This window comes from Lacerta agilis, chromosome 3 (genome assembly GCF_009819535.1).
Source record: "Lacerta agilis isolate rLacAgi1 chromosome 3, rLacAgi1.pri, whole genome shotgun sequence".
Taxonomy (NCBI): domain Eukaryota; kingdom Metazoa; phylum Chordata; class Lepidosauria; order Squamata; family Lacertidae; genus Lacerta; species Lacerta agilis.
Window position 1 is genome coordinate 98,193,223 of NC_046314.1, and position 16,784 is coordinate 98,210,006.

General features: G+C 39.4%; 1 protein-coding gene across 2 annotated transcripts in view; it reads right to left on the bottom strand.

Moving 5' to 3' along the window:
* Window positions 1-16,784, bottom strand: part of LRPPRC (leucine rich pentatricopeptide repeat containing) — a 115,367-nt gene that overhangs the window by 49,486 nt on the left and 49,097 nt on the right. For both annotated transcript variants that reach the window (XM_033144882.1, XM_033144883.1), the window contains exons 20-23: window positions 16,561-16,674; window positions 14,533-14,663; window positions 11,838-11,923; window positions 10,100-10,307 (exon numbers count right to left, since the gene is read on the bottom strand). In XM_033144882.1, coding sequence (XP_033000773.1) covers window positions 10,100-10,307; window positions 11,838-11,923; window positions 14,533-14,663; window positions 16,561-16,674 — 539 coding nt within the window. The remainder of the gene's footprint in view (window positions 1-10,099; window positions 10,308-11,837; window positions 11,924-14,532; window positions 14,664-16,560; window positions 16,675-16,784) is intronic.

A 16,784-nucleotide genomic window follows, 5' to 3' on the forward strand; every position in this document is an offset into this window, starting at 1 on the left:
AAAAGAAATACTATGGTAGCTACCACAGATGGGTATAAAGCTTTATATAATCAGTGTTTTCTTCTGCTCTGGTTGCAAGTTCAGTTAACACCCATAGAAACAGCTCGAGAACTCCCAATAATTCCACCTAGGGGGCAATCAAATTTATACATTCAAGTTTTCAATGTTTATGCTCAGCTTCTGACAGTGACTCTGAAAAGAGCAATGGTACTGTTTCAGCTGCATTCCCACAGCCCTAAATTGACTGTTTAGGTCAAAGCTATCAATAAATGAATGAATAAATTAGAATGCCAATCAAACAGACACATTAATAGTGTTCAGGCTCCAGATATATATTTCTGAAAGGAATTTAGCCTGTTTGCGTAAAATAATGAGTCCCAGAAACGAACAGGGTTTAACATACAAGTAGCCATGAATGTATTTCTAATCATTTGTAAATGTTTTGCCAATCATAAACTCAACGTTTCACCTGGTGTTATGAGAACACTCACAGCTTTTGATGTCTGGTTTCAAGAGACTGCAAAAAGATAGTTCCATATCACAGTATCATCCAAGTTTAAGAAGCCAAAGAAATTCAAGGGTGTGGATCAAAACTACCATGTGTGCTTGTGAGGCACTGTTGCCACCCTTCTGACTACAACTGCTCCTGATGAGGGGGCCCACCAAAAGGACCTCGTGCAACACCAGGGGCTTCAACCAGGGCTGTGGGAAAACTGACAGAATTGGCGGTGCCCCTGTGGACAAGCAAAACTGCATGGGCCAATCACATTTGTTTGCAGCATACCTATAGAATACAGCTATTATACATAAATTAGTAGACAGGATCTTCTAGGTCAGGCAATCTACCAAGAAGTTCCCATGTTCAAAGCTCCACCCAAATGTGTGATATTCAGGAGATCGCTTCCAGCAGGGCTTGCAAAGCAACACTTCTCACTGGACTACCTTTGACCTATCAAATGAAGGTAGCTAAGCTAACCTTTGAAGCACAGATACAGTGGTACCGCAGTTTTCGAATGTCTGTTGATGAACTTCCGGTTTTCGAATGCCGTAAACTCATAAGTTAATGCTTTGGTTTCCAAACAAGCCTTGGAAGTCGAACATGCCACGCGGCTTCCGTTTTGAGTTTTCGAACCTTTCGGAGCTTGAACGGTCTTCCGGAACGGATTACATTTGAAAACTGAGGTACCACTGTATATCTGATCTAAAAAGCTATCTTGAAGGTTCTATTTGATGTGAACTATTATCAGATTACATTTACTTTAAAGACACAGAATTAGAGCAAGCAGCTAATAAATTCAAAACACAAAACTGAGCAGTTCACTAGACAGTTGAGCTATTTCATCTATACTCATCTTGCTGTTCAATGTGGGCTTTAGAACACATGGCACTTTGCTGATCTATGTAAACGGAATAGTGAAATTGTATTTAAAAGGAAGTAATATCCCATTCCATTCTAACTTGCAGATCAGCTGCAATCACGTGTATTAGTCTCAACACTCACATAATGTCATGACAGTCTTGACACAGCAAAACACATCTTAATTTGGATTTCTGTGACATAGAAGAAATTTTATCCAGGAGTGCCTGTGGACACAGTGGTCTTTCCCAACATGCACTGCCTTTAACGTAGATCAGCCTTTCTCAACCTTGGGTCCCCAGATATTTTTGGCCTACAACTCCCATCATCCCTAGGTAGCAGGACCAGTGGTCAGGGATGATGGGAGTTGTAGGCCAAAAACATCTGGGGACCCAAGGTTGAGAAAGGCTGACATAGTTAGAGCTGGAGGAGGAAGTTGGAACAGTGGCTGTCTTTCCCATTTCCTCTTTCCCTTTATGAACTTTTCAAGAATCAGGTTAATTCTACCGGATCCTAATTTCACCTGGATCCCTTGACAAAGCAAAGTATGTAGCATGTGCTTATTTCCTTCCATCTCGGGGTGGGGTGGGGTGCAGGGCTGATCTGGGGGAAGAGGACGAGAAGTAACCAGAGTGGTAGTACCTAAGGCACTCACTCAAAAATCAAAATGTGCCCACAGGCTTAAAAAGGTTAATAAGCCCTGGTCCAATCCGATGCAGGCATACACAGGAATAAACGGGTCTTATGCCCAGGTATGTGTGCTTAGGATAGCAGACCAAAACATTTTGCTTTGGATAAGAGTAAGGTGCAAGGTAACTATTCCAATCTTTGTGCAAGGAGCCAATACGTGATTGCTCACAAAACTAGCTGAGATCTCAAAACTGATTGAACAATAAATTATGTGTGGCCTTGAATGGCAAGTAAAAAAATACAAGAAATTTTCTTGCTTAAAGGGTGCCATTTTCTCAACCTTACCTTCTTTACTTGCTATAGACAACTTTTCCAAACCTAGAAGCCTGCTTGATAAAAAAGAAAAATACTCTAAATATTGATTTTAATTGGAATGAAGTGCTTCAGTGTTCTGCATAAAGTGTTAGTGAAGTGGCAATTTACCTAAGGGGTTTACTGATTGAAAAGCTCTCAAACCTGAAATCGCTAGAGAGGAAGAAATAAAAAAGGGGAGGGAGAAAGGGGAAAAAAGGGACTCTGGGAAAGAAAACCACAGAGAATGCCTCAAAAACAAATCCCTCTGCAAATCTGAAGCATATGTTAGTGTGGAGGGAAATCAATTCAGTAAGGTACAATCAGCTTAAAAAAATATTCTGTTAAGAGAACGGGGCTCTTGAAAGAGCTAAATGCCCCCCCCCCCCCGTTCATCAGCTATAACGAGGAATTTTCAAGGAGACTGGTGTTGCAATTACAACTAATCCTCCCAAAAAAATTAACTGTGTTGAAGGCTTTGTAATTTCCCTAGGTACAATTTAGCTGTCACTTACTTTAAAATTTACTCAAACATGCGTTCCGAACAGCACTAACTTCACATGTCAAGTGCTTTCCAGCCAATTGAGTCTAAACTGGAAGTCGGTGTTAAACAACTGAATGATTAGACAAGATAGCTCATTTCCCTGCTCTTTTGTTCAGAATAAAATGCCACATTTACATTATCAGGCTCAACAGGATTTTCTGACAGAGGGAGAGGGGGGGGGAACTCTGGTGAACACTGTCCGTACTAAACACATGAAGCCTGTCATTTACCAATCATCCTTCAAAAAGCAATAGCAATGAATGTAACTTAATTACGACCCAATGATCCTTGACAAAAAAATCATCTTATCACTGTCCTGTTCTCCTAGGGCAAATGAACCATTTCTGTCCTTTGGCACTGATGATGCAAAATTCCTAATTGCAATAATGGAGTAAGAGAGACAAACCTTTGCTTCACTTTTTTAAAAAAAGTGTTTTAAAGAGGAGGAAAACAACCTAGAAATAATGTGGACGTTTGAAATGAAGATGCAAAAAAGCTGCTGGGGGAGGAGCGTTCAGAAAAAGCAGCAATTTTTAAAAGACTGACGTGAGAAATCAACAAATTAATAAAACAACTTGCCATAATTTTTAATGAATAGCTATATTTAAACATAGACAAGGGCTACAGAGACACAACAAGGACTGCTAAAATTTTGCGTCCAGGGATTGCAGTGTACTGTATATGAATCCATAAGTCTCTTCAATGGACAGCAGGAGTTGTGTTTTAATCATTAACCCATTGAGAACTTACACTCCATTTCTAAGTCAAACTTCACCCAGTTAAATCAGTTGTTTTCACTGTTAAACACCCAGTTAAACTACAAGCAAGTTTAACATTATGGCACTGAGGAGGCTTTTCACATGTTGTGTCTCAGAAAAAAGGCTTCTTAAATGGCTGAACTCAAATTATTCACTGTGCTTCAGGCCATGTCTTCCAATGACATTTTTGGCAATGACTGTAAAAAAAAAAAAAAATCACCTATGCATTCACGTTGCTATCTTCTGTTATCTTTCTCCATTGGTTTCATTTGCCCTCAGAAACATTACCATGTAGCCAAACCGATGTGTTTTTTTAGCATAATCTCATTTTTCTATCCAGTGCTTTCCCCCCCTATAAAAATAGGCGCCGATACTCACCATGAAGTTCTCACAGTAAGTGCCACACTTTTTAACAACAACAAAAAGAGGTGCCGGTACTGCATACCCTTCAGTACCCCAAGAAAAAAAAGCACTGTTTGTATCAGTGTTTCCTGAACTTGGGTCTCCAGCTGTTTTTGGACTACAACTCCCATCATCCCTCGGTCAAGGATGATGGGAATCCTAGTCCAAAAACAGCTGGAGTCCCACGTTTGGGAAACTCTGCTTTATATGATAAACCGACTGGCTGGGATCACTCATGTGACTGATCCAGGAAGCACTGTCCTTGCTCTCAGTGTGGCTTGAGTTTGCCCTCAGTGACACCATCTTGTAACTAAATCTGATTCTATTATCTCTCAGCGACATTATCATGTAGTCAAATCTGATTTGCTATTTAGCATGCTACTTACTACATGATCCTCAATTAGTTAGGATTTAGGAGGGACGGGAATTTATACTAGAACCAAAACAAGCAAACCTATAAACTGTGGCCCTCCAGATGTCGCTGAACTCCCATCAGCCAAAGCCAGCAGGGGCAATGGTTGAGGAATGATGGGAGATTTAGTCCAACAGCATATGGAGGGCCACAGGTTTTCTTCTTTCTGTATCAGAAAAAGAAACACACAGTACAAAGGGGGGAAAGTGGGTATTCTTATACAAGGTTTTCATGAAATGTTTCAAATGGAATAATTCTCTGAAAACACCATTTTTTGCACTTTAAATTAGAAAAGGGGATGTTTGACAGATCCCTGTTTTTCTACCAAATAATGATTTTGTTTCACTAGGTTTGATCCAACGACGAGAGCTTAAATGCAAAGAAAATGTGCCCATAATAACTCTTTCCACCTTTTATTGTATTCAGCCGTATTAACACCTTATTGTAAATAATAACTGGGGTTGGTTTTTTTAAAGTCTGTAACAATTAAAACTCCCATCCAACACTTTTTGAAGTCCAAGTATCGAAGGAGAAGTTGTTGCACAAAGGTTTAGATTCCTAATGCTGAGATAACATGGCCTCAAGCCCAACAATGAAAGGCATGCTATTAGCAGTATGCTGAAAGAATAATACTTTAAATGTCTAAAAAGTTAATGCTGAGTAAATAATACTACTTCCAATCTGAAGAACAACAGCAATTCTATAAAGAGCCATTATGAAAAGACAAGCAAAATGCTTTTCATTATGACAAATGTGGTATTATATTGTGGAGATTCTGGAGGATCCAAGATCTCCAGTTGCCCTCCCTGGTCCTGGGTAATTGGGGATAAGCTAACTGCAGTTTCCAAAAATCTCAGGGCAACTTTCAAAAATATTTTAAAAAAATAGAATATAATGAAGCAAGTCTGTGTACTGGGGACACTCAGATTCTATCTCTCTCTTCATCCCTGACTCTCAGCCTATAGGGTTCTGCTGGGTTTCATATTGTCACCCATGCTGTTTTGCCAGATGGGCGGGGTATTATTTATTTATTTATTTGTTGTTGTTGTTGTTAGCCCCTGAGGAAAGTCATCCATGGATTAGTGACATCAATTTGCAGATGACATGGTTCTCTCTCTATGTATATGATAGCAATAATAATAATAATAATAATAATAATAATAATAATAATAAATTATTTATACCCCGCCCTTCCCGGCCAAGACCAGGCTCAGGGCGGCTAACATCAGGTATAAAAACAATTGATTAAAATACAACTTAAAAACAGGATTAAAATACAACTTAAAATGCAGCCTCGTTTCAGTGGAAGCCCAGATCAAAAACTGGGAGAAAACGTCGAATCTTCACCAAGGCCAACTATCCAGACTGGTCCTACGTGGGCCAGAAAAAAGCGAGGGAAGTCCCCAAATAGGGGTTCCATCACAGAAGAAAAAGGAAAGATGGGTGGTCAAGAGTTCTGCAGAGTTTCGAACATTTTCTGTAGTGTATAATGTTTTAGAAATAGTTATAAATGTCATTGTTGCGTTTTATGGGCTTGACAGACATAGCGCATGTAAAAATAAATCCAATAGACATTTTCCTACTTGTAATAAATCAAAGGTTTAGCTGCAACTGAACTATGATAGCGTGTTTTGTTTGTCCACCTGAGACTCCACTGATTCTCCCCCATCTCCACAGCTCTACCCATTTTGAGAACCAAAAATTGGCACGTACAATATACATGACTATCAAAATGCCATCTTAAGAGGAAAAAATTGGGAGAGAATGTATACCGTAGGAACCAGGGGTGTGTGAGGGAGACCTTATTTTCCCATATGGTTCTTGCTGGTGGGGGTGAGGCCTGCTCGTAACATGACTGGGAGACAGGCTTACTCCCCACTGCAACTTGATCCTAGTACTGTTTTCATTTTTTCCCCCTGGGAGTAAATGACTGTCATCCATTTCCACCCCCTTGTGGCAAGACCTAAGACTGCAGGCAAGAATGTGACAAATCTGATGTTCTAACCACATCTGGCTATATACTCACCACACAAAGATCAGGAGTAGAATATTTGTGGCAACTTTCTAATATAAAAAAATGACCAGCATAACTGGGAATTGTTAGCTTGTAAAGCAATCTATATGGGACACGGGTGGTGCTGTGGGTTAAACCACAGAGCCTAGGGCTTGCCGATCAGAAGGTCGGCGGTTCGAATCCCCGTGACAAGGTGAGCTCCTGTTGCTCGGTCCCAACTCCTGCCAACCCAGCAGTTCAAAAGCACGTCAAAGTGCAGGTAAATCAATAGGTACCGCTCCGGCGGGCAGGTAAAAGACATTTCCGTGCGCTGCTCTGGTTTGCCAGAAGCGGCTTAGTCATGCTGGCCACATGACCTGGAAGCTGTACGCCGGCTCCCTCGGCCAGTGACGTGAGATGAGCGCCGCAACCCCAGAGTCAGACACGACTAGACCTAATGGTCAGGGGTCCCTTTAAAGCAATCTATAGCACCCTGAGGGTATTTAAAAACAAAATCCTATTTCAATATGTTAACAGATTGCAATTTATATTTTCCAGTCTAGGCTTGCCAGAAGAGCTCTTCAAAACATGAATTGTTTTCCATATTATTGCTGAGGAAATCATAGAATCATAGAGTTGGAAGAGACCACAAGGGCCATCCAGTCCAACCCCCTGCCAAGCAGGAAACAGCATCAAAGCATTCCTGACAGATGGCTGTCAAGCCTCTGCTTAAAGACCTCCAAAGAAGGAGACTCCACCACACTCCTTGGCAGCAAATTCCACTTGGCAGTAAATTGCCAGCAGAGGACAATCATGCAACCAATTCTCCAAGCAACCCACATAATACCTGGAGTATTTTATTCTATTGCCTTCAGGGGATCAAATCTCCAAACTCCATCTAAATTGTGTTTGCTCTTAGATTCTGTTGGACTACTTTAGGCATCCCATCCAAATTACATTCCACTAAAGGGTCCCACTGACTGACATTGCATTAACTTCCAAGCTAGCATTGCTAGGATCATGGTCTGAGGCAGGCAAAAAGTGTACACAGAAGTTTTAAAAAACAGTGGCACAATCACATAAACAATACAGCAAAATTGAAACATTCTATTTTGGCAAGGGGAGACCACTACTTCTTGCAGAACACTATACTATATGACACCTGCACAGAATTGTTTTGGGTGGCGATACCAGGGCCCAAGAGTAATTTAATGCTGGGGATGTACTACTGTCCCCTTGATCAAAATTCTCAAGAGATCTTGAGGAGAAGAATAAAATCAAGGAAGCCTCTACAAAAGGAAATGTTGTAATAGGTAACTTCAAGTACCTTCACACAAACCAGCTACATATGTGCTGGTCTGGACAAAGACGTAAAAGGTCAATACACCATTTTGGACTATGTCCTAGAACAGTTGGTCATAGAACCGACCAGAGATCCAGCAAACCTGGATCTAATCTTGAGGAGCACTAAAACCTGAGTTGAGATGAGTTGAGATGTTGTAAGTGCTGTCAAGCCTATTGGGATAAGTGACCATAGTGCTAATATGTTTATACATTTAAATGGACAATTTCCAAGAAAACTGCCCTGACTCTCACTGGATGAAGAACTCAAACCTGGACTTTGGCTTATGCCCAAATCTTTAATGCTGAAATCAATATTGTTGTGTTTTTGTTTTTATTATGTATTCTGTGCTTTATCTTGCATTTTTATGCTGTGAATTGCTCTGAGATCTTCGGATGAAGGGTGATTTACAAATTTTAATAATTTTAATAATCACAATCATAGGCAAGGCACAGAAGGTTAATGGTAGTACTAAATGCAAGCTAAGGCATTGATCCAACAAGTTAAATGCACCAACTTTCTTTTGATGAGCAAGCTGGGCACAACCTTCAGCATGGCAAACAGCAAGATTTCCAAGATTGGGAATCAAGATTTCCAAGACTGGTAATCAGGTTGTTGCTGTTGTTGTTTAAATAATAGAATTAAAAAGTTGGAAGGAATCCTGATGGTCATTTAGTCCAACTCCCTGCAATGCAGGATTCTCAACTAACGCATCCATGACAGGTGGCCATCCAACCTCTGCTTAAAATGAAGGCGAGTCCACTCCACTGTATAACAGCTCTTACTGTCAGAAAGTTCTTCCTGATGTTTAATTGGAATCTCCTTCCTTGGAACTTGAATCGATTCGTTTGAGTCCTACCCACCAGAGCAGGAGAAAACAAGCTTGCACCATCTTCCATGTGTCATCCCTTTAGATATTTGAAGGTGTCTATCATATCTCCTCTAAGTCTCCAGTTTTCCTAGCTTCTTGTAGATCTTGTGATTTATGTGGAAGCTGTACAGTTTGGTTGTGTATTTCTTGATGTTTTATTTATTGTTTATGACTACTTTAATTATGTTGCAGTTCTGTATTTTTTCATGTTGTAAGCTGCCTTGAGCATGGTTTGATTGATTTCTTATCCATTAAATGTTAATATGTTATTTGATTCCCTTTTGATCCTTACAGTATATTGGAGAGAAATGCCTAGCATGAAAGCAAGTGAAACCAACTCACAGCATTCAGGATTCAATTTACACCAAATTAAATTTAGACAGGTACAAACCATTTCTTGAAATCTGCAAGAATCATATTTGTACTCCTAATTAGGAATGCTACCAAGTTTAAGCCAAAAGCTCTTGGTGTTGGGTTTCGCTTTTTTGGTAGTGTCTTAGCAACATTTGTTTTGTGGTCCACCTGATTCTAGACATCACTGGGATCCTAAGGATGCAATTCTACACAAGTCTACCAGGAATAAGTCCAACTCAAGGGCTTGTTGCTGAGTAGACAAGGCACAGGACTGCACCATAAAGGGCAGGGATACTATTGTGCCCACAAACCTGAAAATAACGTACATTCAGCAGCTACGTACAGGCTGAGGCTATACCAGCACAGGCTCTCTGCACAGTACTGCACTGCCACTACCTCCTGGATTATTCCATGAGAAGATCTGTTGTGGGCTTGGAGGGCTTCATCCCTAGATGCAGTATGGACTGCAGCCTGACTAGAGGCTTCTAACACCTGTCAATCACTGCTGATGCCAAACAGATTCTTGAGCAGCTTTCTGCTCTTTGACTCCCAACTCCCATGAGTACCAACCAGCATGGCCAACTGTCAGGGATGAGGGAGCTGTGATTCGCAACATCTGGAAAGCAGCAAAATGGGGGAAGGCTGATTTAAGTCTACCTGCTTCTGCTCAATTCTGGAAATGTGTTCCAATTTTGCCAGACTTGTCCCAGAAGAGAACAAATTGCTTTTGCCCATTAAGCTTTTGCCCTACTCTTGAAATACACACACCAAAGTATAAATACATTTGTTTCTGAAAAATAAAATAATCAAGTTCAGAACTAAGGAAGGACAGGAAAAGGTGTTATAGGGTACTAGGAACTGTGCTCCAAATACAGCATATTAGGAGTGTATGACAGGAACCATGGTCCATGATATCATGAAACAGACCAACTACACCCCCCCCCAAAAAAACAGCTGTCTGACACATCCCCATCTGGAGTACAAGAGTGGACCACTTCCAGTGGATCAGAGCAACTTTTAATTGTGAGCATCAATGCCAAAGTACAATTGTTTCTTTAGTTAGATCCAGACTGCAACCAACTTACTTTTCAAGGTGAACACCAATGAGGGGAGAACACAGGTTTCCAGTAGGCTTTGCTAGACCCAGGGACACAATGGTCTCGATTAGCCGATTCACCACTTCAACGTCATGACGCATGGCAGCACCATTAATAATGTGGAAAAAGGATGTGGCTGATATATATTGAATAGGGACATCCTTCTCTTTCATCTCCTTTAAAATGTTAATAGCATCTACAATGAACCACCACAAAAGACCCTTAGGTAATTTCATGTACAGAGAAAACAAACTGCTATTAAAACAGCATTTCAAAAAACCAGCAGGAATGTAAATTCTGGTGTATAATGCCAATTTCAAGTTAATTACTACTTGCATTTCTAAACGAGACTACAATTATGAATCCACAATAGCATGGTTTTATCATTTTGCTGCAACTTTGACTACAAATTACAGATAGGAACTGTGTGCCCACTCTGCACTACGTAACCCTGTAGAGTCTGCCCTATAGCAACAAGATCCTACTAAATGGATGCTTTTATCGTTCAGTGCTAACATCTGCTAAATCACACCATTGTTTCTTCAGCAGATGGCTTGTCACGAGGCCAGATAATAAAGATGTGTTTACACTGTATATACAGCCAGACTAATGGTCTGATACCGATAGGGCCTGTTTGCTGTGTCGATACTAATTAGCCAAGGAGAGCCAATGAAAGCTTTCTAAGAGAGTGCATGTTAAAACATTAGGTTCATTAAGCTTCATTAAGAAGGCAGAAACAAACATTTTGGTATATGGAGTAAGTGCAATTTTTTTTTTTGTAATGTTCTTAATTATTGCACAGGCAAAATGTTTTGACCACTTTACATAAAAGCAGGGCTCATCTTTTGAAACTGCCTGCTGCATGCAGCACGCTGTGTGCTTCAGAAAATCAACACAATGCCACCTTTTAATTGCACAGGTAGCCACAATCTGGTTCTATCGTGTTTTGGGGTGAAATCTCACTCTGACAAACAATCCAAATCTATTATGACACCCTTTCAATGAAAGGAATTGGAAATAAATTTTCTGTTTAATAGAACAAATGCCAATTATAGTTGGTTAGTCAGAAACAGACTGTTTTTTCCAACCTCTAATTAATGGTGGTGATAGCCTAGTTTATAAACTTCATCGATTACTAAATAAATACCGTTTACACCCAAATGCATTAAATACATTTACAATTAAAGATCTGATTAATTTAACAATATTCTTCAGCTGTTGGTTATAAAATGTTACATTAATAATATATAAAAGACAAATTTAAGATCTTAATATTATAATACATTTATTAAAAAGTTAGAGGGTGGCTTTTTTTTCCTGAAGTGCTTAGACCCTTTACAAGGAGGTTATGTTTATAGGCTTTATGCTAAGACTTCAGACCTTCTTAAGCAAAAACAAAGCCATTAGTCTAGGCACATACGCAATTTGTGCCATAAGTCATGATCTTCAAACTCAATCCAAACAGCAATGCTAATAAAAACTAGCTGCAGAAATGCAAAAAGCACTGAGCTGTGCAAATGTAAATGACAAGCTTGCCAATCCATTAAAACTAATGGCCTGCACTGTCCAAGTATCTCTGGTTGAATTCACATGCAAATTTGTATGCAAAATGTTCAAGCACTTTGCAGGACATGATATACCATTAATATCAACTCATATTTTTATTCCGGTGGCAAGATACCTTCATTATATAGCAAAAATATACACTGAAAGAAAGAGCACTTACCTTCTACTCTGCCATGTTTGATCAAAACTTTCACCAAGGCTAAGCACTTGCCCGCATCCAGAGCAATAGATGAATCTTTACGAGAGCTGGAGTATATAAAAAGAACTGCATCAACTCCATTTGTGCCAAAATATAATAATCTCACAGCACAATCATGTAGATGTTTACTTAGAAATCAACCCCACTGTGTGCAATGGGGCTTACTCCTGGCTAATTCAGTGTGCGATTAGGAAGTAAATTTATTTTTTTGTATATCACGGAGGCATTGGCGCTATGAATCATAGAATCATAGAGTTGGAAGAGACCACAAGGGCCATCCAGTCCAACCCCCTGCCAAGCAGGAAACACCATCAAAGAATTCCTGACATATGGCTGTCAAGGATGAAAGGATGCACTGCTTCTTGAAGACACTGGGTTGGAACCACAGTTACATGAGTGGAAGGCCTGGAATGTGGTTTGGGCGCCTGCAATGGGAAGAGGGTATCTGCAAAAATCTGGAGTTACCCTTTCATGAGCAGAGCTCCAAAAACATCCAAAGACTTATTTATTCTCTCATTTATTAATTTAAAACGTTTTGCAGGATTTCCGGGTCTCAATCAAATAGGTAAACAAAAATATGAAGAAAGTAAATCTAGGGTGTGTTACCACCAACAAAAAATAATACGTTTGATTCAGATTAATCAACTCTTTATTTTATTATATATATATATATATATATATATATATATATATATATATATATATATATATATTCATAAACTTCAATCTCATAAGAAAAAAATCATGGTGGTGTGCAAAATATAATAACAAAATCATACTTGCATGTTGATCTCACATGCATGGGATAAGTTAGTCATGAGTGAAGGTAAATCCCATTGATGAAAATGGAAACTAAGGGTACACCATTTAGGCTGTAATCCTATGGCCATTTACCCAGAAGTAAGCCTGGAAGGACTAAGCTGATTGTCCAAATCCAAACCAATGTCAACCTGTCTTGAAATTTATCCCAAGGGTATCATTTAATACTGATATCATCATCATCATCATCATCATCATCATCATCATCTAACAGACCACAACTTCCTCAGTTCAGAAGGAATTATGGAAAGGGACCATTGCTCTTATCTGAAAGATATTTCTACATGGTGTTACAATGGATTCAGCTGGGTTTGCCTTCCTCTACTGCTTAATCGGTAGGAGCAGCCGAACCCAACCAAGTCCATTATACCACCAAGGAAGAAACTATGTTTTTCCAAAGAAAATTACTTATTGGAATCAACTTTCTTTTGGCATAATGCAACATACCTATTAAACTGTGCATCTTATAACTCATTACCGTAGTCATAATTATGATAGCAGTGGGTGTCTTTTTATAATAAACAGAATGCTAAACTACGTATGGGAGCACATTTTCAAGGGCTGCCAAATAGATCATCTTAAATAAATTGAAGGGCCAGTTCCTTCGTGGTAGGAGATCTGGACTGATTCTTGAAGGTGAATCCATATGAGAACACTGGACCTGTATGGACTGTCTAAGCCATTCATTTGTAGATAATCCAGTGAGCTGAACGTAGCCTGAACAAATGTACTCCATAGGATCATCTATGAGCATACTGAATGAACAGAAGATCCCTTATCTTTGAAACATGGCCCAGGATTTGTTCAAGAACACAGAGCTTTCGAGGAAACGCCTGACTTATGCAACTTGATAATATAAGGAAGTTGTTTCACAGCAGCTAAAAAGTCTTATTTGCATCTGAGGGCTTCCTTCAGATAAGATAAATAAGTAGAGTTAACAGATATAGAGTTACAGAATTACACACACAGCCCTCTACTCATGTGCAACATAAGCAGGGTTTTGGAACCTGTTTAAAACTGGGTTTTCAAATAAAGTTTAGGAATCTAAGTTCATTTTAGCAACAGGAGAATCCACTGAACCTGCAGAACCCGCACATACATGTGTGAAATAGAAATATAGAAGTTGAGAGAGAGAAAAAAATTCACACATGACCAGGCATTGGGAAAATGACTAATCTTGCAGCTCACTGTCAGTTGCTAAACTCTCATCAACTGTGTATCTACACTGGTCCAACATCATGCCAAAAGAGCAGAAAGAAGCTCCTAAATATGTGACTCTGTGTGTGTGTGTGTTTTTTCTTCAAATTTACCTTAACATTAAAATTAAAGAAAACTAAGAGACAAGAGGAGAAAAAAATGGGGACCTGCTAAGTACTTTGCTGACAAACCAGGCATTACAGGTCTTAGCTGGGAGCTAATTTTCACAACCAAGATATTATCTCTGGAAACAGAGACTTTAAAAGGAAATGTTTGCAGACAGGTATTAGAAGCATAATGTCACTTACAAGCGCTATACTGCAGCTACATTACCCAGCTCAGGAACCAAATCTGAATGCCAAGGTAGCTGCTAAGACCTTATCATAAACTGATTTATTAAAATACAACATAGAGCACCACTAATAAACATGTGTGTTCAAAGTGATTATATAATCATGACAACTTGTTACAACCAATCTCAAATTTCAGCAAAATATTTTTATCGGGGGAAAAGCTAATTAAAAATGCATGAGGGTTGGGCTGTTTTTTTTTTTTAAAAAAATATTCAACCTACTTAATTCAATAAGGTCTGTGTATCAGCATAAATCTCTTTGACATCTTTCAGGGCCGGTGTACTTACAGTTCTTCTTTAAGGTTCATTGCCTCCTCTGCATTATCATGTCGACAGCACAAATGTATTAAGGCTGCATAGCCACCAACAGACATGTCCACTTCGTATTTGGCTTTCACTTCAAGGGCTTTCTGCATATTCTAGGAGGAGCATTAAGGAAAAGATATGAACTAAAAGAGAAAAGTCCACATGACATTTTGCATTCCAGAGCTTTGCTGCGAAACTACATTTATCTATGTATGCATAGCCTGCGTGCTGCTTGTTAAAAGCTCACGTGCTTTACATTTGCAAAGATTACAGTTATTTTAGCAAGTGACCTGAACTTGTCCAATCGAAACCTTTTGTTAGAGGAGCGGTTTATATGCTTTAGTGGACATCTCAGGTAGGCACATAATTACTATTATGATTTCTTGCTTGAATATATGTTAGCATTCGTATTCGGTTGGAAGTTTTATTTTAACCGTGGGCAAAAGCAGGAACGAAGTGTCCAACTTTTAAAACCAAATAAGCATTCCCATATCCTTTTTAAGGCAGCTGCTTGGCTATTCCTATTAATACATCTTGAACCTATGCTTATGATCAGAGGTCATGTCAAAAGCTCCCGGTGTCACTCTTCTTATATCGAGCAACAAAAAGAAGCGAAACCTCTTCATGGCCTAAATTTCTGCCATTATAGAATGAAAGCTATAAGGTTAACCATATTCCGGTTTGCTGTACAATAATGGGCATTATGGCACAGGCACACAAACAAGAAATTGGACAAGAGTCTTGGAATACACAGCAAATTGCAGACCTGCACAAAATATGAACTACAGCTGGATGCCTGCTGATGAAGGCAAGAGCCTCTTTATCTCAGAAAGCTTTTCTCCAGCAGGAAAATGGAATTTCAATCCCCGCATTAACCACCTTGTAATATTTGACTTGCAAATGACTATTGCATGTATCAGTTGCTTGACAATCTAGATGTAAGAGACCAGAGCCATGGCTTGAAAGGACATTTGGCATGTATGATAAACCTATCACAGCTGTTACTATCATTCACTTTGCAGATTACCATTAACAGACCAGAGTAATCCCAAAACATGCCATTCAAGAGGTAACTGAAATGAGTTGACTTTTTTTTTTTTTGCTTTAATTGCTTTTTTGTACTTTGATATGATTTACAAGGGCCAAAACCAGAACCCTCGAAACATTATTCTCCCTTGCTTACCAGCACTAAACCCCCACCTGAAATGAAGCCTAAGTACATGCAATTACATTTGCAACCATTCATCTCTGGTTATCTTTACTTGCCTCTATCTGTCTCCCTCCCACTTTACATCCCACTGCCTCCACTTAAGATTTCAAACTCCTTGGAGCCGGGATTTGCCTTTTATTTAGTAACCATTTCCAGAGGGGTGGTCATCTTAGCAGGAAAGGGTCTTACAACACCTTAAAGACAAACCAATGTCAGAAATTGAGGAGGTGGCAGTGAGAGGGCACTCTCTGTGGCAGCTCCTAGGCTGTGGCATTTTCTGACCTTAAGACACCTGAGATATGTGCTTTCAGGACCATCGCCCCTATTTTTGTATTAACTGCAATTTGTATTAACAGTTCTTAATGTTAAATTTAAAGTTGCTGAATCACCACCCTGGGGGATACTGGTGAAATCCGGGTAATAATTTTAATAAATAACATCACCATCCTCAATAACAACATGCCTTAAGCTTTTGTGGGGTAGATCCACCTTCATCAGATGCATGCCATGAAAGCATGTCTATGAAAGCATATGACTTAAATGTTAAGATGCCACAAGGCTCCTCCTTGTTCTTTCACTTAGATTACTCTGTATACTACTACTACTACTACTACTACTACTACCACCACTACTACTACTACCTTATTACTTGTACCCCGCACATCTGACCGGGTTGCCCCAGCCATCCTGGTTCACTGCCACGTACATTGATGGGTGTTCCATAGATAAGAGTCACTGTTGTTTATTAAAACGTAACACTGAATGCTGCAAATTCAACACACAACTCTTTCGAAAGTTACCTCTTCCGCACACAAAGCAAATATAAGCTGCTTCAAAACATCTCCAATAGGCTGGTTCTCAGCTTTTAGTTGTTCCAGTTTCTCCTCCAATTCAGGCACCTGAAGTGCAGGGAACTATGGCAAGAGAATAAGATGTTTACTAAATAAAACATCCCTGAAAACCACTTGAATTAAGAGAGAAAACATTAAGACATGTGCAAGCAAGAACATAAATTCTCTGCAAC